Here is a 27,860-nt window from a genome sequence, read left to right on the forward strand (position 1 = left end):
TAAACAGCATCTCTGGTGTCTAAGAACTAGATGCCAGTGATACCGCCAGTTCTGACAACCAAAAGTTCCCCTAAATATTGCCAAATGTTCTCTGGGGGACAAAATTGCCTCTGGTTGAGAATGACTGACATAGGCTAATACCACACACTGTCTCTTTGCCATGAGTTCCTCAAAGTCAATCCCGGATCATTAGACACAATAGAGAATTTCCAGTTCTAAAGCAGTGCTCACCCCTCCCCTTGCAAAGAAACTTTCACGACTCCCCACGATCGTCATCTACATGATGTCAATTGGCATTCAGACCCTCTTATATAGACCATCCCTGGCCTCTCTTTTCATCTTTAGCTACCGTTTGTTTATTTCCTCCTCCACTACTCTTGAGGTCTAGCTAATGAAGGTATCTCACTGTTCCCACCCTCACTGAAGACCCAGGTTGTTCATCCTCAAGATCTACCCTAGAGGGCTCTCCCCCTGTTGGGTTCCGTTCATGAATCCTGGCTCAGGGTAGGCCTGTTCAATTCTGGAAGATGCAGGCCCTGAGGCCTCTGACCTTACAAAGAGCAGTCCTGGACTCCATCATCCACATGGTCCCCTCACTTTGCAGATGGGATGGCTGACAACAGAGATCTGCTCCTCCTCCTAGTCTGCTTTTATCCTTAAAACTCCACCACCATCATCATCACCACCACCACCATCATCATCATCATCTTTATTTATTGCACACATTTTATATGCCAGGCTCTGTGCTAAGCATCTCATCTGCATTGCCTTATTTAAACTTTACAATGACCCCATGATACCTCATGGTACTATCATTTTCCTGATTTTATAGGCAAGCAGACTGGGTTTCAGAAAAGTTAAGACACTAGCTTAACGTCAGCAGCTCCATTTGCAGGCTTTCCATCATCATCATGTTCTAATGATTTGGGGCCAGAGGGAGCACTATTCCCTCCCCCACCCTTCCAAGAGAGTTTAGGTCCCCAACTACTCACTCCTCCTAGTCAGGCTGCTCCCAGGTTGCCTGAGACCCAGATCCCTTTTGTCCCTCAAACCCCCTTGAAATGGCTGCTTTCTGGAGCTGTTCAAAGAAGAAGACACTGGCGGGAAAGAGGGGCAGGAGGCTTGCATCTCACTGGACCTAATCTCTGGACAATGGAGAACCAGAGAACTGACCTTCTAGAGGTCAGGACAAAGGGCAGGGAGGGGGTGGCAGGGCTCAGCTGTGCCTCCTCGTTCCTCCCCTCTGTCAATCCCTGCAGCACCATCATCGATCCACCTTTCCCAGCAAGCTCCCCCCTCGCTTCTCAGGCTGGCCAGACTTGGCTTGAGGCCCCACCTCCGCTGGCACTAACAAGGGGATTGGGGGATCCACCGCGAAGAGCTTGTGAGCAGGACTATTTGGGGGAGGGGAATCAGAAGAGGCTTACTGCCTCCTCGACAGGCCACAGGGAAGAAAATCCTTCTGGGGAGATCGGAGGGGTCGCCCGATAGGGGTGGGGGAGGTTCAGGGCCAAGACCACCCAGTTTGGAGCTGGGAGGGACCCAGCAGATTAGAGACCTGAGTAAAGCATTGGTGCAGGCCTGTAATTACCCCTGAGGAGCAGGGAAGACACCAACCATAGGATACTGGAGGAAGGGCAGCAGCAAGGTTCCGGGCCTCTCCCATCCCAGCCATCCCCAGGAGAGAGAAAGCAGAGTCCTTTTAGGGGTCTCCTTGGGACCCTCCTTCAGGTCTCTCCACACCCCCGGGGTGGATTTGGTTTGAGGTGGGGTTGGGGGAGAATTTGGATTTGAAGCTAGCGCCAAGGCCCCGGGGCCCCGGTGCCGGAGCCTCCAGGTTCCAGGGTGGGATTGGGGGCTCCCATGCCCGCTCCCCTCGACTCCCCCCAGTCCTAGCCGCGGGTGAGTCACCGGAGCGCTCCCTACATAGTCTTCTCTCGCTGTGGCGCGTACCAACGCGCGGCCGCAGGGGGAGTCACAGGGACCCGCGTCCTCAGGGAGCCGTGGCGTCCCCTCCGCCACGGCCGCAGGAGAGGCGTCCCCAGCTCGAGGGCCCGCGCTCCAGGGCGGAGGCGGGGCGGGGCGCGCGGGGCGGGCGCGCGGCGGCTCGGTCCCTGGACGCTGAGGCGGAGACCTCCCCGCGTCGTACTTGGTACGCGCCAGCGGGGAGGCCAGGCCCAGCCCCGGCGGTACAATAGGGTTGGGCCGCGGCCGGGACTGGGCCGGCGCCGGGCAGGGAGAGGGATCGCTGCCGGATCCGACAGCCACTGGGCGCCCGGCGACTCCGAGCCTCGCAGGCCACCAGCCGAGTCAGCCCCGACCTTCCCCGGAGCGCCCCCGCCTCCGAGTCTTGCCCGCCGGGCCGGGCCGGGCGTGATGCACCGCGGGACCCCTGTCCTGGCCGCTGGCCGCCGCCGCCGCCGCCGCTGAGACCCCCAAGACCCCCAGTGACGCCGCAGCCATGGAGAGCGGCTCACATGCAGAGCCGGGTGCGGGCGCACCCCCAGGTATGCCGGGATCCACGCACCGGAGAGATGGGGGGAGGTCGCGGGGCCTCGGGAAGGCCGAGGAGAAGGCCAACCCGCTGGGCGGAGACCCCTCCCCCGCCGCGCCCTCTGACCACTTGGAAGTTTAAAAATAAAGGCTGCAGCGGCGGCGGCTCGGGGCCACCGACGCATCCTCTGACAGCTGCCCCCTCCCCCACTCTGGGCGCTGGGACGCACTGGGCGGCGGGCTCCGCGAGGACCCCGCGCCCGAGTTGCTGGAGAGACCCTTCTGCCCCGACCCAGTGCCACCTCGGTTTCTCCTCCTGCACCCCCTCCCCGACCCACACCAGGCCCTGATGATCCTTTTCAATTGAGCTGGGACGTCTATCCCCCACTTCATCCCAGGTGGGGAAGTGTGACCCCAGCCTGAATGTGTGTGTTGGGGGTCCAGATTCTCAGGCCTGGAGCCCTGCATACCGAAACTTAGGCCCTGGCGCCCCGCGACGCCCAGGCCCTGGCCCAGACCTCGCCCCCACCCCATCCCTCCAGCTGCCGCGCAAAGGGCCTGTTGCTGCTGCGGGCCGGCCGGGAGTGGAGGGGAGGGCAGGGGGAGGTCTCTAGCTGCGGCTGCCAAGTAACCCGCCGGATAAAGACGAGGGGGAGGGGGAGGCGGCATTGTTTGGGGCGAGGGCGGGAGCTGGGAGGTGGGCCGCCTCCTCTGCAGCCTGGCCTACTCCGGAGCCCACCCAGCCCGATTTGGGGAGGAAGGGGACAGAAGTAAATCTGCGTATCCGTCCACCCTCCTTCCTACCCTCTTTAGGCCTGAGTCTCTCTCGAGAATGAGGTGAAGGCTCAAGGCCGCACTCCGGGGACCTGCCACATCATTCCTCACTCAGCCTGAGGCTCTGGATGCCTACCCCCGCCCCCCTACACACACTCCAGGCCCCAGACCATCAAAGCTACCCTCCCCTCCCCTCACCCCACCAACCACCAGTGCCCTGGACTTCTGCAAATCCCATTCGGATCTGGGAGCAGCTGATGAGGGGGTGGGGACAGGTTTCTGGTTGGGCCTGGTGTCGGAGGGAGGGATTTCTCTTTCTCTTTCTTCCTGGAAGGGGAGGGAAGAACATGATTACTGAGGACCCAAGTTCCGTTCCCACTGACTCAGGGGGGAGGCGGCCCCAACCTCACACCTCCACAGAGTCCTAGAGCCTAATCCCTGCCACCTCCCTGACCCCTGCGGCGTAGGCCCAGCATGAAACAGTGTCTGTGGGTGCGGAGAGCCCAAGAGGAGGCGGCACAGCTTGGCTGTGGGTGGGCTCCTCCCCATGCCAGCGTGGGTGCTTCCAGGGGACCGTGTGGGTGTGGGAGCTGGAAGGCGCAGGTGGGGGAGGGGACTATCAGACTGTTGTGGTCGAGGAGGTTTGTAGCCTGTGCTGGAACAGTGGCACTTGGGTCAGTCTTGTCTCTCCTGAGCCTGAGAGGGGACACCCAGGGAGTCCTAGACTGGATCCATTTCATCTGCTTATTGGCTGTCTGCATCAGAGGGGCGCAGGCACTGATGGGTACATTGGGGCCTGAATGGGCCTGATTACTGGGCTGCAGATGAGGGCCTGAGTGAGTGTCTAGTTTAGAATTAGGGCACTTGGGTGGGATGCCAGGACTGAAAATGAGGGCATGGAGGGGGACATGCTTGGCTATACCGCCGGGCCTGAGGGGGCCTGCATGCAGGGTCCTGGGTTGGGAAGACTCTTCTATACACAGGACCTAGACAGACTCACAGGAGAACCTAGATCAGGCTGGTGGCTGATCCCTACACACAGAGAAGGTGAAGGTGACAGGAACCCCCTATAAGCCAAGGGCACTAAAGGTGGTGCCCGTGGCACGTACCCTGTCAAGTTTGAGGCATGGGGCTGTGACACTGAATGCACATGGCACGATCCCAGCCATCTTTGAGTGCCCTTTGCACCCTGAGCATTACTAGGAGGCAGCATGGAGTAGGGGACAGGTGCGGACTGGAGCAAGTGACTTGCCTCCTCCAGCCACAGTTTATGCCCCTGGAAAATGGAGGTCATGTTATCAAACCTTGTGGGGTTAATGTGAGGGTTAGAGATGATGTACTAAAGGCACCTGGCACAGAGACGCCCGCAATACAGTATTATTACCATTATTGTGGTTATGCTCATCAGAACTGGTGCCAACAGGGAGGTACAAAATATGGGGGAGGTGAGGACAGGAATTGGGAGCTGGTTTGCTTAAGAATGTAGACTCTGGAATCAAACAGTTTAAGTTTCCCCTTCATTACTTACTGCTGTGCGGCTTCAGGTAAGTTGCTTAACCCGAGTCTTAAATTTTCCCATCTATAAAATGAGAATAGCGCCAGAAATTATCTCATGGAGATATTGGGATCATTAAATCAGATGAACACATGACACACTTAGCCCTGGCACATAGTTAGTGCTCAATAAACTCTAACTGTTTGTTTCTTTTGTTTATTGTCTTTAATTCCTTTGGAGGCCTGAGGAGGAGGTGTGATTAATTAGAATTCCAGGAGGTCAGTATGGGACAGAGGGCCAGGGAGAGGGGAGTTCTAGATACACACGAGCCAGGGTGTATCGGGGGGACAGAGGGGCCCCTGTGCTTGAGGTAGGGCAGTGGAAGCAGGAGAGAGACCCAGGAGGTGCGTGCAGACAGTCATCCAGCACAACATAGTGATGCCTGCCATGTGCTGGCTATGCAGATGGCAGAGAAGTGAATCAGACAGAGTCACTAGCCTCTGGGAGCTCCTGACCCAGTGACGGAAGGCGATGTGTTCACTGTAGGGGAACCCAGGTATAAGGGTGATACAATGGTCAGTGGGCTCTACTTGTGGAAGGCTTCACAGAGGAGGAGGCATTTGAAGTGGACCTAAAAGGATGAGTAGAAGTTAGCGAGACTGACACAACGAGCTGTCTCTACATATAGCAGCCAGCCTAGCTGGTGCCTCTCACTGACAGCTTCGTCCCTGCTTGGGCCACTGGGCCCAGTAAATGAGGCCTCTAATGAGCCCCTAATGTGCAGTCACGCATATGCAAACGAGGAGGAAGGGGCATTAGGCCAGTTTACTCCCCCTTTCCCTCAGGATGGGCATCAGCTGTTGGTGGGGCAGGGCCGAGGGAGGGGGAATGAGCTGAAAGCAGGGCCCTGACTGGAGTGGCAGCACTTGAGAGCGGCCAGGGCAGGTCTCGGGTCTACCAAGGCTGGAAGTTAGGCCGCAAGCAGCAGGGAGCCATGTCCTTGGTTCCCCACTGGGCCTTGGGACAAGTGAGGGAGCCAAGGAGCCAGGCCCAGATAATGCAGCTTTGTTGGCTGTGGTAGCGCTGCCTGGCACCCCGGGGCACAGCCTTCAGCATCTCCTCCACCACCCCTCAGCTGCAGCTCTGCCCTGAGGGGAGCAGAGAGCACGGTAGGGGGTAGATAGCACGGTATTGCTACCTCCATCAGTGCTCCTCACCAATAGGAGGAGATTCAGGCTCTTACGAGGGATAAGTCCAACTTATCTCCAGCCTTCTATTTATTAAGGGCCTTCTCTGTGCCAGGCATGATGCTTAGCTTGTCATGTGCATTGTCTCATTTGATCCTCAAAACAATCCTTGAGTAGGGCCTAATGTTATCCTCCTTTTACAGATGAGGATCAGAGAGGAAAGTCACTTGCCTAAAGACCCACAGCTAGGAACTGACAGAGGCAGGATTTGAACCCAGGTCCATCTGGCTCTAAAGCCTCTGCACCAAACCTCAAGACTGAACTACCGTGGCTGAGCCAGCCAGTGATAGAGTCTGACATGCTTCCCTTGCATGACTGATCTTGGCATCTTGGCGTCTTGGTCTTAGGGACCCCATGATCCATTCCCTGGCAGGCATAGTAGAGCCAGCAGAGCCCTGGGTCCCCTGTGCATCTTGCCCGGTTGGAGTCTGAGTAAGTCAGCTCAGAAGGAGGCCCTGGACCCAGGCAGTGGGGACAGTGCAGCCAGCAGGCCATCCCCAGGCCCCTGCCCTGAGCATGTAGGCCCCAGCCCGGGCAGCCCTGCTGAGGCTGAGGGAGGACCCGTGGTGGGGCCTGAGCTGCGGGATGGGGTCATTTCCTGCCGCCTAAAATAACAGGAAGTGGGTGCTCCTGATTGGAGGCTGGGAACAATGGCCGCCAACCAGGCCAGAGAGCTCCTTCAGATCTGCGGTCTCAGTTGTGATCCCGGCTTTATCATCCACAGAGGCCCAAGGCCTGGCCCCAGTGCCCTGCCGCTAAGGGCCTGTGGCCCAGGTCCTGAGGACTGCTGGAGCAGGCTGCCCCGCTCTCTGAGCTGGCTCAGCTCTACACTGGCCGGGAGTAATGCTGCCCCCTAAGGGTCCCCTCTGTCCCAGCCCGGCAATTAGGCATCTCACAGAGTTTGTCCTTTCTGCCTTCCCCTGCCCCATCCTCCCAGATCAGATCTTTCCAGGAGGGGAAACCCAGGGGGCTGTACCCCTTTGAGTGAAGGTACAGACTGTCATGCCGATTCGGGCCCAAATCCCAGCTTTGCTACTCACCAGCTGTGTGATTTAAGCAAGTGTCTTAATCTCTCTGAATCTATTTCTTCATTTGTCAAATGGGGTAATAACATCTGCTTCGTAGGGTTATGGTAAAGAAGAAAGGGACTGATGCGTTTAAAGTGTTTAGCTGTGCCTGACACAGCATTAGCTATTGCTGGTGGTGACAGGACTTTCCCCTGGCCCGGGTAAAGGCGTGCCCAGAAGGGGCAGGGCAGAAGCGACCTGGAATGGGGCTGTATACGTGTGCCGGGAACACTGTGTCTCTGAGTGCTGTGTGGGTCTCTGAGGCTTCATCTGTGCCTCAGAGGGATGCCTGGCTCCGTGTGTGTGTCTGTGTGTATCTGTGTGTCTGTCGAGTTCCAAATCCCACTAAGTCTGACTCCTGTGTATATAGGAGGGAGAGAGAGAGAAGAGAGAAAAGAATGTGTTCTGTCTCTCACCATTGTTCAGGCTCCATTCACGTTGTCTGAGTCTCTCTCTCTCTCTCTCTCTCTCTCTCTCTCTCTCTCTCTGTGGTATGTATTCTGTCTCTATGGGTCTTTGCCCCTCTGTTGGCCTTGCCATCTTCATTTGTCTGCCACCCGAGGAGCTGCTGTGAGAGCCGGAAGGCTCTGGCTACAGGTGCCCATCTGTCTTGCTTCCTCTCTCTGCCTCCCCATGCTCCCCACCCAGGGGTGCTGTCCATGCACCCCCGTCTGCTAGCTCTCCTCTGGGCACTCCTTTGCTCTGGCCCCTGGAGGAAGGCCACTCTCCCCCCATCTCCTGCCCAGGTGCCTCACTTCCTGCCTCCTGGTGGCCAGCCTGGGCAGGAGCCTGCCTTATCCTGCATTCCTGCCCTCTGAGCTCAGTGCCTACCTGCCGCACCTGCACCCTTCACCATCTTGGGGGGAACCTCCCTGGGGGAACCACCGAATCACTTCCTTCTTCAGAGAACAGGCAGGAACCTCAAGGAGGGGTGATGTGACGCCTACCAGAAACACTGTGACATAAGGGTTCTGTCATCAGATAGCCTTGGGTTCAAATCCTACCTCTGATGCTGACATGAGTAATTCACTGAACTTGTCTGAGTAAGTTTTCTCACCTGTGAAAGGGGGGCCATCCATAGAACTTTCCTTTTAGAGCTGTCATAAGGATGAAATGAGATGAGGGAAAGTACCTGGCATACGGTAGAGCTTCAGTACCTTAGCTTGTTTCCCTTCCTGGGCTTAGTTGCCAGCAGGGCGCACACAGGGCTCCGGTATGAGCAGGACCTTTAGGGTTCAGAGAGGCGAGGCTTTGGAGCAGCTCGGGGTTTGACTCTGTGCTGGCTAGGTGGCTTTCCACAGTACCCCCATCCCGTCCATGTGTTTATCCATCCATGTGTTCATTAAACAGACACAGAACCCCTGCTCTGTGCCGGCAGGTCCTATGTGAGGCCCCGGGCTGGAAGAAGGCATATGACCCAGTCCCTTCTCTCCATGATCTCCCATGCTGGCAGGGACAGGGGCAGCAGGCAAACAGAAGAACCAGACTGAGTTATCAGCGTTGTGAGAGGAATATTTGGCCCAGCAGCAGTTGTTGGTATGAAGGAGGGAAGGACCAGAGGAAAGGGACTGCCAGCTCCCAGAGGGTGGAGATGGGGCGTAAGCAGGCACCCTGAGACATGTGACACACCCTCTGAGAGACTTGGCCCGGATCTTTCTGCAGACCCCACATGCGGTCCCTCTTGGGCTCTTGAGAAGATAAGACTTTCTGTGACCCTGTGATCAGCTCCTACACCTTTGCCCTGCTGGTGCTCTTTGTGCCAAGAAATAAATACAAACTATCTGTCTCTTATCCAGTTCTTAGCAAATACTTCTAGTAAATATCAGCAAAGCAAAATAAAACTAACAGTAGCTAAAACCTCACAATTTGACCCAGGCCAAAAATAAAGTGCGATGGCCGAAGGATCACATTTGATGAGTGAAAGTGGCAATAATCAGAAATCGGTTTAACCATACCATATAGATAACCTACCAAATAGTTTATTTGGCTTACTATGATTTGTTCTGGGTAACCCTGTCCCAGTGGCATTTCGTCAGTGTTGGCATACTTCTGAGGAAAATATTTGTATTTGGGGTCAATAGTCCACCAGGTCAAAAGAAGAGATCCAAATGTCCTGTTTGCCTCTCGAGAAGTCTTTCTTAAATTTTTTTTTAATGCGTATTTATTTTTGAGAGAGAAACAGAGAGACAGAGCACGAGAGGGGCAGAAGGAGAGGGAGACACAGAATCCGAAGCAGCTCCAGGCTCTGAACTGTCAGCACAGAGCCTGACGTGGGGCTCAAACTCAGGAACCATGAGATCATGACCTGAGCTGAAGTCAGACACTTAACCGACTGAGCCACCCAGGCGCCCCTCTTGAGAAGTCTTTCTTGTTGAGCTGCTGGAGTCAAACGCTCATTATTATTTTTAACTTCTACCTGAGTGCCTCGTCCAGGAAGCTGCCCAAATGCAACTGAGATGGCGTTGTTTTGCTTCCCTTCAAGTGTTTATCCCTTTGCAATAAATTGCCACGTGGATTTACTCCTTTCTGTTTGTTTTTGTTTCTTGTTTTTTTTTTTTGTTTGTTTTGTTTTTTGTTATTGTTGTTGTTTTGGCTCCTGAACAGGTACTCCTTTCTTTCTTTATTTTTTTTTTAATTATTGACCTCCTTTTTTTTTTTTTTTAATGTAATTAAGTTACTTTAAGTAATCTCTACACCAAACGTGGAGCTCAAACTCACAACCTGGAGATCAGGAGCTGCATGCCCTTCCGACTGAGCCAGCCAGGCGCCCTGGATCTACTCTTTATTAGAGTAAAAATCTCCTTCTCTTGCACTGCGTTAGGCCAGGGTGGCTTTCTGGTATGGCATTTTATTCTCTTTCAGCAGCATCTCATGACTGTGTCTCCATGTACTTGGCACTCTGGTGGCTGTCACTGGTGCGGCAGTGAGCAAAACAGACATGGCCTAGCCCTCGTCGGGCTTCCTCCCAGTCTAAAGGGAGGCTGACAATAACAAGAGAGGCCCACAAAGAAGTTTGAAGTTGTATTAGTCACAGTGCTCCAAACAAGAGGCACACGAAGCCATGAAGGAATTTGTCCTGATCAGAGAAGCCAGGGAAGGCTTCCCTGAGGAAATGGTGTCTGAGCTAAGATCTGGAGGCTAAATGAGGTTTAACCAAGAAAAGGGCAGGGGCTCCTGGGTGGCTCAGTCAGTTAAACGTGCAACTTCTCATGGTTCATGAGTTCGAGCCCCGTGTCAGGCTCTGTGCTGACAGCTCAGAGCCTGGAGCCTGTCTCCCTCCTCCCCTCCCCTCCCTGACTCATGCTCCATCTCTCTCTCTCTCTCTCTCTCTCTCTCTCTCTCTCCCTCAAAAATAAATAAAACACTTAAAAAAAATAAGTGTAGAAAGAGCATATGCAAAGTCCCTGTGGCAGGAGGGAGTATGAGTGGTTACCAGAATCAGAAGGTGAGTGTAGGAGGAGCACAGAAAGCAAGTGGGGAACATGCAGAAGAGATTTAAGAGGTACGGGAGATGGGGACAGGGACTTCAGACGATGCCAGGCTTGTAGTTTGCACTCAAGAATTCTGTTTTTATCTTTAGAGCAATGAGAAGCCACTGGGAGGTTTCAGGTGTCTAAAAGTACCATGATCAGATTCACATTTGGAAACAATTACTCTGGCTGCTCAGTAGAGAGCAGAGTGAAAACGGGTGGTGGGGAGAGCAGTGGGAAGACGTTGTAGTCATCCAGGTAAGAGAGATGCTGATATCAGCCAAGGTGGAGTCTGTTGATTATTTCATTCAACAGATAGTTGTGGAGCACCTATGTGCCGGCCCTGTTGGTCTTAGGGTTAGAACAGCTAACAAAACAGACATACACGTGTGCCCTCATGGAGGTTATCTTCTAGAGATGGGAGACAGTGTTACAATGGTGTTAATACTTGAGAGGAAAATAGCGTTGGAAAGAAAACATACCATTGGAGAGGGGAAGGAGACTTCTATTGCAGTTTGTAATTTTAAATAGGGTCAGGGAGCGTGTAAGTGAGAAGTGACATTGAAGTAAGGGCATGAAGGAGAGGAGGGAGTGAGACACGCTGAATCTGGGGGCAGAGAATTCTCAGCAGAGAGCACAGCAAGTGCATAGCCCTGCAGCAGGGGAATGCCTGGAACAGTGGCTGGAATAGACTGAGCAGGGGGCAGGGAGAGGAGGAGGAGATGGGCCCGAGAGGTAATGGGCCGGAGAAGGGAATCCTGACATTCTCAGGGGTCGTTGTAAGGCCTTTGTTTTTTCCTCCCCACAAGATGAGGTGTCTTTGGAGGATTTTGACAGATCCTCCAAATCCTTAGAGCAAGGGATTGACTTGCTCTAACTTAAAAAAAAATTTTTTTTAATGTGCATTTATGTCTGAGGGAGAGAGAGGGATAGCGTGTACGCATGCATGTGTGTAGGGGGTAAGGGGCAGAGAGGGAGACAGAGGATCTGAAGTGGGCTCTGTACTGACAGCAGAGAGCCTGATGCAGAGCTCAAACTCAGGAACCCACAAGATCGCGACCTGAGCTGAAGTCGGACGCTTAACTAACTGAGCCACCCAGGCGCCCCTGATCTAACTTATTTTTAAACGGAATCACTCTGCTGCTGTGTTGAGAAAAGATGAAAGGGGAACAAAGAATGGCAGTAGGGAGTCTTTATTTATTTAATTTTATGTTTAAGATTTTATTTGTTAGGGGCGCTTGGGTGGCTCAGTCGGTTGGGCGTCTGACTTCGGCTCAGGTCATGATCTCGTGGTCCGTGAGTTCGAGCCCCGCGTCGGGCTCTGTGCTGACAGCTCAGAGCCTGGAGCCTGTTTCAGATTCTGTGTCTCCCTCTCTCTCTGACCTTCCCCCATTCATGCTCTGTCTCTCTCTGTCTCAAAAATGAATAAACGTTAAAAAAAATTTTTTTTGAAAAGATTTTATTTTTTAAATCAATCTCTCCACCCAACATGGGGCTTGAACTTACAACCCTGAGATCAAGTTGCAAGCCCTGCCGCTGAGCCAGACAGGCACCCCAGCAGGGAGTCTTTATAGGGGATGACAGTGGCTGAACCAAGATGATAGAAGTGGAGATGGTGAGAAGTGATTGGATTCAGAACATACTTTGCACACAGAGCCAGAAAGATTTACTGAGAGATTAGATGTGGGATGTGAGATAAGAAAAGACTCTACAATGACTCCCAAGATTTTTGGTCTGACAGACTGGGAGGACGGCCTTGCCCTTGGCTGAGATGGGGAAAACGGGGAGGAGCAGGGTTCTGGGAGGAAGATCGGGAGCTCAGGTGGGAATGTGTTAAAGCCGAGGTGTCTGTAAGACATGCAGGGGTGTCAAATAGGGAGTTGTATGAGCGAAACTGGAACTCAAGGGAGAGGTCTGGGCTGGAGATACAAACTCGGTTGTCATCAGCAGAGCAATGGTATTTAAAGCCATGAGTCTGGATGAGGTCACCAAGGGAGTACATGCAGATGGAAAAGAGATGAGCTCCTCCACTGAGCCCCGGGGCACCGGGCGCTAAGAGGTTAGGCAATTAAAGACGGATCTGCAAAAGGGACTGAGGAGTCAATGGCCAGCAAGGTAGAAGGAACGCCAGGAAAAGTGTGTTGTCTCCACAGCCCAGTGCAGAAAGTGTTCAAGGAGCAGCGAGGGATCATCTGTGTCAAATGCAGCCCACAGGTTAGCAAACCAAGGACTGAGAAACGGCTGCTGCTTTCACAGTGTGGAGGTCATTGGTGGCCTTGAGAAGAGCAGTGTCATGGAGCGGCAGGGGTGAAGGCCTGACCCAAGCAGACTCTTGTAGCAGAGATTTGGGAGAAGTGGACAGAGTCTTCTGGGCAGGTGCCGTTTCTTGAGCCCCTGCCAGGTGCCCGAGATGATGTACCCACTCGCTGTTGGAACCAACATCTCAGTGGGGAAACTGCAGCTCAGACAGGCTCAGGGCTTTCCCCAGGTCCCACAGCAGAGCTGGGATTTCCCACCCAGGCCTATTTGACTCTGAAGCCTAAGATCTTTCTACTCCACTGCATCTGACACTTGAGGGCCGGTCCTCCCAGACCTCATCCCTCCACCTCCTCCCAAGCTGCACCCGGCTACTCAGGACCTAGTTGGAGATTCACTGTCTTGCCTGGTGGGTGTGATTTGCCTAGGTGTAGACAAACATCCACCCACCAGTTTTCCTTGCAACACCCGTAGCACGCACAGATGCTAGAAGAATGACAGTAAACAGGCCTCACCCTCAGCCTTCAAGCTGAGTACTTCACACACCTAAGCTTTTTGGCTCCAGATGGCCCTGGGTTCAAATCCTGCCTCTGCCACACACTATTTTTCTTTTTTTTTTTTTTTATTTTTTCAATTTACATCCAAATTAGCATATAGTGCAACAACGATTTCAGGAGTAGATTCCTTAATGCCCCTTACCCATTTAGCCCATCCCCCCCTCCCCCACCCCTCTAGTAACCCTGTTTGTTCTCTATATTTGAGTCTCTTATGTTTGGTCCCCTTCCCAGTTTTTACATTATTTTTGCTTCCCTTCCCTTATGTTCATCTGTTTTGTCTCTTAAAGTCCTCATATGAGTGAAGTCATATGATTTTTGTCTTTCTCTGACTGACTAATTTCACTTAGCATAATACCCTCCAGTTCCATCCACATAGTTGCAAATGGCAAGATTTCATTCTTTTTGATTGCCGAGTGATACTCCATTGTATATATATACCACATCTTCTTTATCCATTCATTCATCCATCGATGGACATTTGGGCTCTTTCCACACTTGGCTATTGTGGATAGTGCTGCTATAAACATGGGGGTGCATGTGCCCCTTCGAAACAGCACACCTGTATCCCTTGGATAAATGCCTAGTAGTGCAATTGCTGGGTCATAGGGTAGTTCTATTTTTAATTTTTTGAGGAACCTCCATCCTGTTTTCCAGAGTGGCTGCACCAGCTTGCATTCCCATGCCACATGCTATTTCTATGACCCTGGGCAAATCACTTGGTGGGGTAAGCTTTGACTGTCTCATCTGTATAATGGGGGTAAGAATCTCTACCTCTCAGAGCTCATATAAGGATGCAGGATAGGGATGCAGAAGGCTAGCTTAGTCCCTGGGATGCAGTAAGCACTGAGTGATAGCTGTTAATTTTCTTGCCCACTGGAGTTGGAAAGGAGTTTGTGGGTGGCTGGGAAGTAGACTAATAGTGGCCAGGCAGCCTTCCGAAGCTGGTGTGGGGAAAGCTGGGTGGGCCGTCACGGAGCCTAGAGGCTGGCAGACTTTTATGGGCCCTTAGGGACACAGGGCCTCTGCTGGGGCTCTCGCCTGAGCCTAGGAAGCTACAAGGGAAGGAATGAGGGGAAAACTGTGATCCTCAGATTTGGTTGCATAACACATACTACTTCGTACTGCCTTAAACAGAGACAGGAGGCTGTGATTGCTGAGAGCACGGACGCTGGTGACAGGTGCCGGGTTCAAGTCCAGACTCCTTCACTTACCAGCTGAGTGACCTCAAATTGCTTTACTTTTTCCCATCCGTAAAAAAGATATCTATAGTGTCTCCTGCCTAAGTATTTTCAGTAAGGACTAAAACGAGTATCTGTAAACTGCTTTGAATATAGGAAGCTCTTAAAATATACGTAACTGTTAAAAGGTTATCGTTAGCACTAAAATCACAATCTTGCGAGGTAGGTACTATCCCCACAGGAACTGTGGCACAGAGAGGGTGTGTAACTAGCCCAACGTCACACGGTTAATGGGGAAGCCAGAATTCACATTCAGATAGTCTGCCTTCAGAGCTCACATTCAGTTACTGGATACCTGTCTCCCTGGAAAAGGTACCCACAGTCCCAAACGTGACTCCTTGGGAGTGTCCTCTCCCTACACACACATTGTCACCCACAGAGATGGGGAGTTTGCCACCTCCTGAGAGGGCCAGATTTCCCAGAGGAGAGCACTTAGTCTGGTAGTTTGCTCTGGTAAGAGCGAAAAATGCTTCCTTAGACTCACCTTCCCGTGCTCCCTGCTCTCTAAGCCCAGGTTCAGTGGCTGTATCCCTTTGTTCCCTTCAGCGCTCAGAGGGTAGCAGCAGATGTCAACAGGACTTTTTGCAGAGCTTTATGTGACCCACAGGGAAAGGGCAGGAAGTGTTTGCTGGCACGTGAATCATGCCAGGTGCTTCATTGACATCCCTACTAGCTTGGGCCCATTATCCCCATTTTACAGATAGGAAAACAGAGACTTAAAGAGGTTGAATGGCTTCCCCAAGGTTACCTGCTGGGGAAGCATGCCCTCCTTTCCTGTGTTGGGGTGGTAAAATCAGAATTGGGCCTTCATCTGACTGATTCCAAAACCTGTCTCTCAACTCTCCATAACATGCATGTGCTCACATGTGTGCATATCCACGTACATACCAAATCATGTGGCTTCCTTACTTGGCACTGTGTTGTCTTTTACAGGGATCTTGAAATATTATTGTCTCAAAAAAATTTTTATTTTAATGTTAATTTATTTTTGAAAGAAAGAAACACACACAGCATGAGCAGGGGAGGGGCAGAGAGAGAGAGAGAGGGAGGGAGACACAGAATCCGAAGCAGGCTCCAGGCTCTGAGCTGTCAGCACAGAACCCGAAGCGGGGCTCAAACTCACAGATTGCAAGATCATGACCTGAGCTGAAGTCAGATGCTCAACCGACTGAGCCGCCCTGAAATATTATTATCTTAAAAGAAGAAATCTATGTGTGTTTGGGAAAGGAAAAAAAGATTACAAAGTGAAAGTAGCTGGTTGCCCCGCCCCCACATTGGGGCTTTAGCAACATGGCCTCCCACTTGTGCCCAGACTCATGGCCTTCCTCTTGGCCAGTCCCCTGTGCCCAGCACTGGCACTTCTGTGTACCAGGCCTTGGGTTGGGCACCGTGACCCCGAAGTGAAGCAGAAAGAGGCGGGAGGCAGATGTGACCATTTGGTGCACCAACAAGTGTTACCAACTTTCTCTTAGTTTTTCCAGTACACCCTGCTCCCTCCTGCTCCTTTGCAAATACTCTTTTCTTTGCCAGAACCCTCTCCCCTTTGCTTTGCCAACTCCAGGTCACCCTTTAGCTCTTGGCTTGGTTGTTACTTCTTCAGGAAGCCCCCTAAATGCAGGTTAACCATCTCTGCTGGGTTACCCTCCGATATAGTACTTACTTATTCTATGCTGTAATTGCCTAGCTATTTATCTGTCTACCTGCTAGAAGGTAGGTCCCACGGAGGCAGGGACCATGGCTGTTTTCTCAGCATGATATCATTACTATCTGGACCAGGGCCTGGTACACAGAAGGAACTCAATAAACATGTTGCGTGAATGAATGAAGGAGTCACTTGGACGAGGGAGAGAGCTCCATGTTGGACTGAGGGCACGGCTGTGCTATCTCACTCTCTCTCTTCTCTTGTGTTGGTATTCCAGCTGTGGCAGCCAGGACCCCCCCAGAGCCAAGACCTTCTCCTGAAGGTGACCCCTCCCCACCGCCGCCACCACCACCGATGTCAACCCTGGTCCCTGACACTCCGCCAGACACCCCACCTGCCATGAAGAATGCCGCTAGCTCTAAGCAGCTCCCACTGGAACCAGAGAGCCCCACAGGGCCAGTGGGGCCTAGATCAGCCCCCCAGCAGGAAGAATCCCCTTTCTCAGAAGGGAAGAGCAGGGGACCCACCCCACCAGCCACAGGCCCCCGGGATTCCAGACCTCCTCGAAGGAGCAGCCAGCCATCCCCGACGGCGGTGCAAGCCTCTGACAGCCCTCCCACCAAGCAAGGTATGTATGATGTGCCCACTCCTGGGCCCAGGAGGAGATGGGGAACAAGATGGGGATGAGGCCTGGGGGAGGGCCCTGAGGCTGACTCCCCATTTGGGGGGAGCCTCTGACCTAAGCCTGTTCTCATTCCCTTGTCTAAGATGTAAAGAAGGCAGGAGAGAGACACAAGCTGGCAAAGGAGCGGCGAGAAGAACGAGCCAAGTACCTGGGTGAGTGTTGGGGAAGCGTCATCATCCCCACCATCCTCGCCATCAGCCTCTTATCCACAGCACTAACACTTCTGAATGCTTCATTACGTGCACTGTGCTAAGAGCAGTACGTGCATTATCTCATTATCTCAATGGGTCTCTCGACCCTTCCTGAGGATGGGAAAACAGAGGCTCAGGGAGGTGAAATCATTTTCCTCAGCTGCACAACTAGTAGAATACCTGATATTCAGACCCAGAAGCCTGACCTCACCCTCAATCCCGTGCTCTTTTTTTTTTTTTTTTAATTTATTCATTTTGAGAGGTGGGGGAAGGGGCAGAGAGAGAGGGAGAGAAAGAATCCGAAGGAGGCTCCATGTGGTAGGCATAGAGCCCTACATGGGGCTTGATCTCACGACTGTGAGATCGTGTGACCTGAGCTGGAATTAAGAGTTGGAAGCTTAGGGGAGCCTGGGTGGCTCAGTCGGTTGGGCAACCGACTTCAGCTCAGGTCATGATCTCGTGGTCTGTGAGTTCGAGCCCCGTGTTGGGCTCTGTGCTGACAGCTCAGAGCCTGGAGCCCGTTTCAGATTCTGTGTCTTCCTCTCTCTCTGACCTTCCCCCATTGATGTTCTGTCTCTCTCTGTCTCTAAAATGAATAAACGTTAAAAAAAAAAAAAAAAAGAGTTGGAAGCTTAACCAACCGAGCCACCCAGGCCGCCCTCAGTCCCGTGCTCTTAATCACAATTCATGAAAATATGTCCAGCAGCTCCAAAGGCAGACAGGCCCTAAGGAACTCATTTCTCCTTTAGCACTGAGAGACCATGAGGCCAATGGGAGAGAAAGAAACCTTCCATCAGGGAAATCTTGCTTCTGAGACCTGAGCCTGCCTTCAGAAAGCCCTTCAGTTTGGTGGGGGGGGAGCCTGGGGGCAGAGGCCTCTCCCCTCCCAAGCAGGCAGGAGAAAGACCCACCCGGGGACACAGTAACCGGGAAGGCCACCCAGTTGGAGGAGACAGGCTTGGCCTGACTGCAGCAGAACCTCTCACCCCCCCACCCTCCCCCCGCCGGGGCTCCTTTCCCACAGCGGCCAAGAAAGCAGTGTGGCTGGAGAAGGAGGAGAAGGCCAAGGCGTTGCGGGAGAAGCAGCTCCAGGAGCGCCGCCGGAGGCTGGAGGAGCAGAGGCTCAAAGCCGAGCAACGCCGCGCGGCCCTCGAGGAGCGGCAGCGGCAGAAGCTGGAGAAAAACAAGGTGCGTGCGTGCTGACTTCTGGCCGGGCACGCATGGCCTGTGTACACGTGTGTGTGTCCACACATCCGTGTTCATGCCTCTGTGTCATCCGTGCCCACACGGTAATGTCTGTGTTCGTATCTGCTGTCATGTCCCTGAGCGCACAATCTGGGCACCCGTGCAGCCGCAAACGCGCTTGGTTCTGTGCATGCTGGGGTGGGCACCTGTAACCGTATGCTGTCAGTGCGAGTGTCTGTGTGTGTGTCCTGTATGTGCGTGTATGCAGAGGCGTGTCTATGTGAGTGTGCTGAGTTCCAGGACATGAGGAGCGCCCTGGCTTGTGCACTGGTGAGGAAAGGAAGGAAAAGGTGGCCCGGTCTTGCCAGGGGGCCCTCAGGCTAAAGGGAAAACATAGTCCCAAGGTCAGGACCCTCAGTGCCAGGGGGGACACGGCCCTCCCTGGGAGCCCCAGGGCAGGGGAAGTCCCACCCCATCCTCAGAGAAACAGCTCATACATCCAGGAAATGACTCAAGAACAGTGAAAAGCTCCCCAAGAACAAGTTGGAAGGGATCTGTTACAAATGGCCTTTAATCATAGCAAGCATTCAGTAACCTTGGTTACCTGCAATGAGTCAGGGAAAACTTCTTGGGTGGGGGAGGCTTTGTCACAGGCGAGAGAAGGGGCCTTTCTCCCAGGTATGATGGATGATTCTGAGCCCAGACCTCTCTCCTCTCCCCTCTCCCCACCAGGAGCGCTATGAAGCGGCCATCCAGAGGTCAGTGAAGAAGACATGGGCCGAAATCCGGCAGCAGCGCTGGTCCTGGGCAGGAGCCCTGCACCACAGCTCCCCAGGACATAAGACCAGTGAGTGGGCTGGAGGGCCTAGTGAGTGGGTGGGTGGGGCTGGGGCCTGACGAGTGGGGACAGGGACCAGCGTTGGTGCCAGGGGCTGGCAGCACCCTGCAGCAGGTATGCCTTGCTTCACACGACCTGTGTCTTCTCGAATGACCTTGTAAACCAAATTGTCCCTTCCTGAGGACTTCTGCTATCAAGTCAGAGGTGAATTCTCTTCATTTGGTTTGCTCTTCAAACCTCTGTCACTTTAGATTAGCCTTCTTTGCTCCCATTATTACTATCGGTTGATGATACATAAAAGAACACTTTAATGCCTTGCAGACACTGGGTATTTAAGAAAACTACCACCCCCTTGTGTACCTGTCTTGGGAGGCAGATTTGTGTTTCTGAGTTTTCTTCGTGTCGGGCCATCAGGATTGGGGTCTGATTCTTTGCTGGCATGTATGTACCACCGTGTTTGAATGTCTTTATGTAACAGCAGAGTCCAGTATTTCCAGCTGTGGACCTTCTGGTGTATGTGCTCGTGGATATGTGTGTGTTGTACGTCAAAATATGCATCTGTTTGTTTGCCTTGGTGTGTTTTTGGCCTTGTGTACCTCAGTGAGGGCTCACCAAGTCAGACGGAACTGGGTTAGGATCCCAGCTCTGGCACTTGTGGTGTGACCTCTAACATCTCGATGTCACTTTCTTCGCCTGTAAGATGGGGATAACGATACTACTTGCCTCCGAGGTTGTAGGTAGATGTTTGGGAGGATCAAGTGAGGTAACATGTGTGTGGTGCCCAGCACAGTGCCTGGTACATGGTAAGCATCCAACAAACGTTAGCTGTTACGAATACCGTGATTCAGTTGCTTTGATGTGTTTGTGCCTGTGTGCATCTGGGTCCGACCCATTATCTGTCCGTGTTTGTGTTTCTGTATCTGTGCATGTCTGCACACACATGTGCATGTGGAAGTGTACCTTTCACTCTACACGCCCCTGCATGTCTTTGTCTTTGTGTGCCCGTGTGAACGTGTGGATTTGTGCGAGTGACTGTGACTCGGGGTTCTTCTGTTTAGGAATGTCTGCATTTGTCCCGGTACGTGGGTGTGGTAGCCATAGCGCCTTGGCAGGGCAGTGCCAGCAAGCGCCGACACCGGGTGGCTGTGGGGGAGGGGTTGCAGCGCCCAGCCCCAGGGAATGGCTTCCTGGCCAGGAAGGCTATAGTTTCTCTAGTTCTGCTCCGTCCCCTTCCTCTGTTCCTTCTCCATCGGCTCCCCAATCCAGGTTGTCTCTGGTCACCTATCCCCCATCCCCTCCTCCCAGAGCCAAGTCCGCCTTCTCCTCCCCTTCCTAGCCTGCCCACTCTTCCCTCTCCCACCCTGCCCGCGGAGCATCCTGCATGGAAGGCCTCAGTGCCCCCCCTGGCTCCTGTCCGGCCCGGCCCTAATGCCGTGTCTTTTCCCCTCCAGGTGGGAGCAGGTGCTCCGTGTCGGCAGTAAACCTGCCTAAACACGTGGACTCTATAATCAACAAGCGGCTCTCAAAGTCCTCTGCCACGCTCTGGAACTCCCCCAGTAGAAGTAAGAGAAGGCCCAGCCCTCCTCCCTCCAGAGCCCCTTGTAGCCCCCACCAAGCCTCTTCCAGAGCTCAGCAAGAACCCCAGATCCCAGGAGCCCTCACATACTCCAGGTCTCCATCCCCATTCTACCCCACCCAGGGCTCTGCACCCCTCAGGAGAGCCGGGTGTATGGGTCTGGACCCTGAGGACAGAGATGTGCCCTGCAGGGGAGGAGAACAGAGACAAAGAGCAGTGTCCCAGCAGACAGCAGGCCTGGCTGGGGCCTCAAGAGCAGGTGGAGGTGGGGGTGGGGGTGGTGCTGGGGGTAGGGGTGGAGAGTGGGAATGGGCAGGCAGCCTCATCTCCAACCACAGCCAGCTGGCCTAGGCCCGCCTTAGGCAGGTGGCCTTGCTCCCAAGTACCAGACTAGCCTGGGTGCTGTGTGTGCAGAGCGGGCCCCTTATTCTGGCTCTACCCTGGGGGGCCCAAACGACCCCGCCCTCTCTGCCTTCAGAGCCCTAGCCATGGCCTCAGCTGGCTCCAGAGTTGTGGGCAACTAGGGTGGCATGGCCCCTGTGTTCCTACCATGCCCTGGTGCTCACATGTGAAGGGGCCATGGTAAGAGTTATTTATAAGTTTCTCCAGCTTTTATTTGGTTGTTCTGTTGCCTAGCAACCAAATCAGCTGCTGTACCAACTCCACCTGACTGAGGCTTAAAAATAACCCAGCAGCTGAGGGGACAGAGCAGGGTGGCCCAGGCCAGCCAAGCCCCCTAGCAGTCTCTCTCTGGCATGGGACACCCCTCAGTCAGGAGCACAAGGACCCTCACTGTCCCCCATCCATGGAGCCATGCAACCCCAGGCCAGCCCTCTGATAACAGGAGGTGCAGGGTGCTACAGTGGGACGCAGGAGTGGGCAGGGTCTGTCACCTAGGGAAAGTGGTAGAGGGGGCCCTCAAGCCATGCAGGGCATTGCCCTGGGAAACATCTTGTTGCCTGGGTCTGCAGTGAAGGTCAGGCCCCAGTGCAGACAAATGTGGCTCCACCGGACTGGGGTGAGGGTCCTGGGGAAGCCTCTCTGGGCCTAGCAGGGGGATGGCACCTGACAGTTCCCTGCGCTTCTGCCTCCCTGCTGCGACCCCCCAGCGGTAACCCGCTTCTGGCATTCTCCCTCTAGATCGCAGCCTGCAGCTCAGCGCGTGGGAGAGCAGCATCGTGGACCGTCTGATGACACCCACCCTCTCCTTCCTGGCACGGAGTCGCAGTGCAGTCACACTGCCCCGCAACGGCCGGGATCAGGGTAGGGGCAGCGGCCCTGGGAGAGCCCCCACGAGGGGCGGGACAGGGGCCAGATTCGCTCGTGGGCCGCGCCCCGACCGCACTCATCCCTCTGCAGCCGTGCCCGTGTGCCCGCGCTCGGCCTCCGCCAGCCCCCTCACGCCGCCGAGCAGCGCCCCCCGAAGCGTGCACCGCTGCGCCCCAGCTGGGGAGCGCGGGGAGCGCCGCAAGCCCAGCGCCGGGGGCAGCCCGGCCCAGGTCCGCCGCCGGCCTGAAGCCTCGCCGGTGAGTGGGCGGCACGCAGGGGTGGGGCAGGGAGCCGGCCAGGCCGGGGGAGCGCGGCGCCGTCAACTTCTGCTCCCCGCTCTCCTTCCCCCTCCTTATCAGGTGCAGAAAAAGGAGAAGAAGGACAAGGAGCGGGAAAATGAGAAGGAGAAGAGTGCCCTGGCCCGGGAGCGCAGCCTCAAGAAGCGCCAGTCACTGCCTGCGTCTCCACGCCCTCGCCTCTCTGCGGGCAACGCAGAGCTCAGGTGGGCGCGCACAGTGCTGCCTGCACATCACCAGGCCATCCATCCATCCATCCATCCATTCACAAATATTTGTTGGGCACCCACTCCTAAAGTGAAAATGAAAGCTCTTTGAGGGCAGATTTATTCTGTTTTGTACGAGTGTTTGGATGACTGAAGTACAGTAGCACCTAGAACAGTGCCTGGCATTTGGTAAGCAGTCAACAAATACCTGCTGAATGAATGAATTGGACCCGCCAGGTACTGTTCTGAGGGCTGAGGACACATTGATGAGCCAAACCAGGGCTGGTTCTTGCTCTTTTCAATCTTCCTGGCTATTGGTGAGACAGACAGTAATCAAAGACTCACAAATGAGAATGTGATCACGAACTGGGATATGCTCTAAAAGGAAATAATCTGGTTCTGTGAGAGCATATAAGGTGGGCAGGGCTGAGCCAGCCCTGTGGGGAGAGGGGGATACTTCCTTGAGGAAATGACATACTCAGAGGGTGTGTAAGTGTGTGGCTGCTGTGCTCAGGGCCTAACTTTTCCTTTTCTCTCAGTCCCAAAGGCAAGGCTCGGCCATCCTCTCCCTCCACATCCTGGCACAGGCCTGCCTCTCCCTGCCCCAGCCCAGGGCCAGGTCACGCTCTGCCCCCCAAACCACCGTCCCCTCGGGGCACCACTGCATCACCCAAGGGGCGGGTTCGGAGGAAGGACGAGGCAAAGGAGAGCCTCAGTTCGGCAGGACCTGTGGACAAGAACCAGAACAAGGGCAAGACCGGTGACGAGAAGGAGCCAGCAGCCCCTGCCTCACCAGCTCCCTCACCTGTGCCCTCCCCCACCCCAGCCCAGCCCCAGAAGGAGCAGCCCACAGCCGACATCCCTGCAGGTGGGTTGCCAGGGAAGCCAACTTTGTCTGTGAGGCGGAGGTGGTCAGAGATATGGGCCCAGGGGTGCCTGGGGACTGGGTGTTGGCAGACAGGCAGAGGAGGCTCTTGCCCTCAGCAGGTCTAGGCCCAGAACGCAGGCCAGAGAGGAGAACCACACCACTCTGAGTTGATGGCAGAAGTTGGGTGGGTGGGTCTCCCTGAGGTCCAGGAAGCAGGGGCATGCAGTGGTGATGGAGGTGCCTGAGCTGGTATGTGCTGACTCCTGGTCCTGGATCCCACTCCAGATACTGCTGTCCTGACCTCACCCCCAGCCCCTGCTCCACCAGCGACCCCTAGCAAACCCATGGCGGGCACCACAGACCGAGAAGAGGCCACTCGACTCCTGGCTGAGAAGCGGCGCCAAGCACGGGAGCAGCGGGAGCGCGAGGAACAGGAGCGGAGGCTGCAAGCAGAAAGGGACAAGTGAGTCAACCCATGGGGACTGAAGGGGCCCTTATGGAGGCTGTGAAAGAAGCGCAGGACGGAACCCGAGTTTCCTCTGTCCCCCAGGCGCATGCGAGAAGAGCAGCTGGCGCGGGAGGCCGAGGCTCGGGCCGAGAGGGAGGCGGAGGCCCGGAGGCGGGAGGAGCAGGAGGCCCGAGAGAAGGCGCAAGCAGAGCAGGAGGAGCAGGAGCGGCTGCAGAAGCAGGTGCCCCCGCGGGCCGGCTGGCTGGCGGGCGGGCGGTGCGGGGCTGGGTGTGGGCGCCTCCTGGTGGCGGGCTAGGGGGCTGGCCCGGAGGGAAGGCTGGAGTCCAGCTGCTTAAAGCTCGCGGGAACCCTGGGCAGAAAGAAGAGGCTGAAGCTCGGTCCCGGGAAGAAGCGGAGCGGCAGCGTCTGGAGCGGGAAAAGCACTTCCAGCGGGAGGAGCAGGAGCGGCAAGAACGCAAAAAGGTCTGCAGAGCCGTGCTGTGTGCTTATGTGGGCGGGGCCATGCTCTGTGCTGGGTTCTGGCTTCAGTTACTGGGATAGTGGAGGCTGGGGGAGTGGGCCCTGCCTTGGGCTCGTAAAGGGTAGACCAAGAAGCAGGTGGGGTGACTTCTGGTTCCTTGCCTGGAAAGGACTGGTATGAGCTGGAAGGGCCCTGACAGGATGAGGGGCTGGCTGGTGGGAGGTTTAGGAATAGGGCAGCACTTGGGTCTAACTGATGTGGGGCGTCCCAACAGCGTCTGGAGGAGATAATGAAGAGGACCCGGAAGTCAGAAGCTGCTGAAACCAAGGTCAGGATTCCCCAAAGGCAGTGCTGGCAGCGGGGGAGGAGGGCGGTGGGTTTAGGAAAAGAGGTTGGGGGTGGGGCGCCCTCGGGGTCTGGGCCGGGAAAGCGAATTCAGCACCTCAGTCCCTTGGGGCCAGATATCCCTTGAGTCTGACTGCTCTTCCAATTCAAAGCAGAAGCTGGACAGAAAGGAGGCAAAAGCCAACAATTTCAGCCCAGGTAAATGCCCTGTTCCTCTCATCTCTGTCCCCTCGGCCACCCATCCTCAAACTTCCTGCTCTCCCCAGCCCCTAACTGATGGGCATTCCTTCCCTGTGATAGACCCTGTGAAAGCCGGGGAGGCTCGGCCCTCAGGGCTGCAGAAGGAGGCAGTGCAGAAAGAGGAGCTGGCCCCCCAGGAGCCTCAGTGGAGGTATCTGCTACGATCTGGATCCTGGGGGCCCTGGGCAGGGAGGCAGGATGACACTGGGGCTGTGGGGTGCCCGAGTCGTCCTGGGGTGGGAGGTGCCTGAGTGTTGGCCCTGCATCCACAGCCTGCCAAGCAAAGAGTCACCAGGATCCCTGGTGAACGGCCTGCAGCCTCTCCCTGCACACCAGGAGAATGGCTTCTCCCCTAAGGGGCCCTCTGGGGACAAGAGCCTGGGCCGAACGCCAGAGGCACTCCTGCCCTTCGCTGAGGCAGAAGCTTTCCTCAAGAAAGCTGTGGTACAGCCCCCACAGGTCACAGGTAGGGATCCCCGACTTTTCTCCCAGCAGCCTTCCTCAGACTCCCCAGCCCTGCCCTTTCTTCCAGCTCTGCCCCAGGCCCTCTCACGCTCCTCCCTGAAGACCCCCAGACATCTGGGCTAGGAGGCCTGGTTTGTCTTGACTGTTTCTCCTCCTGCTTTTCCCTCAGAAGTCCTTTAAGGGGTCGCCTTGGATCCAGGCATAGCTATGAGGGCTCCTCTGCATCATCTACCAGGACGTCTGGAAGAGAAAGAGACAGAACAAAGCCGGAAGTGGCCTGGGCCCCTTGGGGTGGGTCCTCTGTTATTTTTAATCTGCACCTTATAGACTGATGTCTCTTTGGCTGGAGCCAGGCCCTGCCCCTCAGTGCATTCGTGTGCTCGCACGTGCGGACACCCCCCTCCCATACACACACATACACTCACAGCCTCTCTGGCCACCTCCCTTGGGGAAGGGCCGCCTGTAGTATTTGCCTTGGTTTGGTGGGGTACAGTGGATGTGAATACTGTAAATAGCTTGTGCTCAGACTCCTCTGCGTGGAGGGGGCGGGTGCAGGAGGCAGACCCTCCCAAGACTCCCTGGGGTGATCTTCCTCTCTCTATTTAACTGTAACTGAGGGGGAACCCAGGGCTGGGGCTGGGGGGGCACCTTGGGCCACAGAATACTGGTTGCTTTAGGGGTACCCATGCCCCCTGCCCTCGCCTGGAATCAGTGTTATTGCATCTGATCAAACTTCTCCAGAAATAAAGTGAGAATAATTCTGCCAGTCCTGTCTATCCTTGGGGCTGGCGGTGGGTGGGAGCAGGTGCCTCCTGCATTCTCAGAACTTTAGGAGCCAGGGCCTGGCAATATCCACCCCTAGGTACCAGTCCTAGACCTCCTGCCTGTAGTCTCCATCTTGTCACGAATTCATCCATTTAACACATATGGTTCCAGGCAGTGGACTACATGCTAGGGATCCAGTACAGGAAAAGACGTAGCCTCTGTTCTCATGGAGTTTACAGTCTAGCAGGTGAGTGTCATGGACACTGAGTTGCCTATGCAACATCCATTCCCATTGCCTGAACAGAAATGATTTCGTTCAGGTGGCCATCTTCCTCCTGGATCCTCCCACCCCCACCTCTGTGCTTCGTTAGAGATAGATCCCAGGCCCAGGCGTGAATCATGATTGTAATGAGCTGAAAATGGTGGTCCCAAACCCCTCATGAGTGACTGGTTTAGGTACGGGCATGTGACACAATTGTGGCTGGCAGATATAAAGAAAAGTCTCTTGGGCTTCTAGGAGAAAAAAAATGAGGACCTCCCAGTGTCCCCCACCTCCTCGTGTTCACACCCTGTGTAATCCCTTCCCATGTTGCGCCAGGGCTGGGTGACCAACTGAATACAGCAGAAGTGATGGCATGTCATACGAGAGGTTAGGTCATATAAGACACCGCAGCTTCTGTCGTGGTCGCCCCTTGCTCTTGGACCCACTCTGGAGGGAGTGGCTGCTACAGTGCAAACAGCCTGAGAGGTCCGCATGCCAGGGGACCAAAGCCCCCCTGCCAACGGCCACATGCCAACAGCTTCTCCAGCCTCAGTCAAGCCTTCAGATGACTTCAGCCCTGGCCAACAGCTTGACAATAACCTCGTGAGAGACCCTCTGCCAGAACCAACAAGCTAAGCCATTCCTGGGTTTCTAACCCGTAGAAACTGTGAGATAATAAATATCATTTTAGACCGCTCAGTTTTGTGAGGATTCATTACACGGTAATCGTTAACTAAGACACATAACAAGGGGAAAACTCAGTATGATATGAAGTCCGACTGTGATGCCTGGAGTTGCCGCATCCATCCTGCTGACCAACCTGAGGACAAAGCCAACATCAAGGGTGGCAGAGCAGGGAGAGGGGGAGAACCTAGGTCCTTGAGAAGACCACTGAGTTAACCAACCCCAAATCCAGTCCTACCACTGGACAACTTATTGTTTATGCCAACACAATCAGATTTTCTGTTTGATGTAATCAAAAGCTTCTAACTCTTCTAGGGACACAGACAATAAATGTAAAACGCATTTCTATTTCAACGAAGGAAATGAACTGGATGAAAGGCTGAGTGATACCAGGGAAACTTACTCAGATGAGGTGTCTTCTAAAGGAGCAGCATTTAGACTTGACCCGAAGGTTGAGGAGGAGCCAGCCATGTGAAAAAGAACAGGGAGAAGAGTTGCAGGTGGAGGGATCAGGATTCTGACAGCCCTAGAGGACTAGGGGCACAGGACCAGGGTTGCTGGGCGGTGTGAGCGATGGGGAGGGCTGGGGGCGCCACATCTCAGGTATTGGGGATCGGGAACCGCAAGGACGCCAGGACAGGACTAACAGCTTCTAGGCCCTCTCCTGGGAGAGAGATCCTTTGCATACCCCTCCAAGCCCCCAGCCTAAGCCCCAGCTCATATTCACACCTGGGCAGAGGCACCAACATTTTCCAAGCAGCAGTACCCTCTGAATACTTTTTTTTTTTTTTAATGAGGAAAGCGGTATTTACTTATT

General features: G+C 54.6%; 1 protein-coding gene across 4 annotated transcripts; it reads left to right on the forward strand.

The window, feature by feature from the left end:
* The first annotated feature begins 2,194 nt into the window (after positions 1 to 2,194).
* MAP7D1 (MAP7 domain containing 1) lies at positions 2,195 to 26,694 on the forward strand. Of its 4 annotated transcripts, XM_030325459.1 has the most exons (18): positions 2,196 to 2,507; positions 16,517 to 16,867; positions 17,008 to 17,076; positions 18,140 to 18,303; positions 19,033 to 19,147; positions 20,590 to 20,700; positions 21,855 to 21,977; positions 22,074 to 22,240; positions 22,343 to 22,485; positions 23,025 to 23,353; positions 23,639 to 23,816; positions 23,904 to 24,042; positions 24,180 to 24,284; positions 24,557 to 24,610; positions 24,783 to 24,825; positions 24,928 to 25,018; positions 25,140 to 25,333; positions 25,502 to 26,694. In XM_030325459.1, exons 1-18 carry the CDS (start codon positions 2,462 to 2,464, stop codon positions 25,510 to 25,512), a joined length of 2,433 nt encoding a protein of 810 aa, XP_030181319.1. In that variant the 5' UTR covers positions 2,196 to 2,461; the 3' UTR covers positions 25,513 to 26,694. The 4 variants fall into 4 exon arrangements, with proteins under 4 accessions (XP_030181318.1, XP_030181321.1, XP_030181319.1 ...); XM_030325458.1 differs by having other exon boundaries at positions 2,195 to 2,507; positions 21,855 to 22,240; XM_030325462.1 differs by lacking the exon at positions 20,590 to 20,700.
* The last annotated feature ends 1,166 nt before the right edge of the window (positions 26,695 to 27,860 follow it).

Source organism: Lynx canadensis, chromosome C1, assembly GCF_007474595.2.
Source record: "Lynx canadensis isolate LIC74 chromosome C1, mLynCan4.pri.v2, whole genome shotgun sequence".
NCBI classification, from domain to species: domain Eukaryota; kingdom Metazoa; phylum Chordata; class Mammalia; order Carnivora; family Felidae; genus Lynx; species Lynx canadensis.

What these genes read in the sequence shown, in the direction of transcription:
- MAP7D1 (XM_030325458.1), top strand. Translation starts at nt 2,462, where the DNA reads ATGGAGAGCGGCTCACATGCAGAGCCGGGTGCGGGCGCACCCCCAG. An exon ending in AGCCAACAATTTCAGCCCAG is followed by an intron (nt 24,826 to 24,927) that starts GTAAATGCCCTG and finishes TCCCTGTGATAG; the next exon opens with ACCCTGTGAAAGCCGGGGAG. An exon ending in CCCCAGGAGCCTCAGTGGAG is followed by an intron (nt 25,019 to 25,139) that starts GTATCTGCTACG and finishes CTGCATCCACAG; the next exon opens with CCTGCCAAGCAAAGAGTCAC.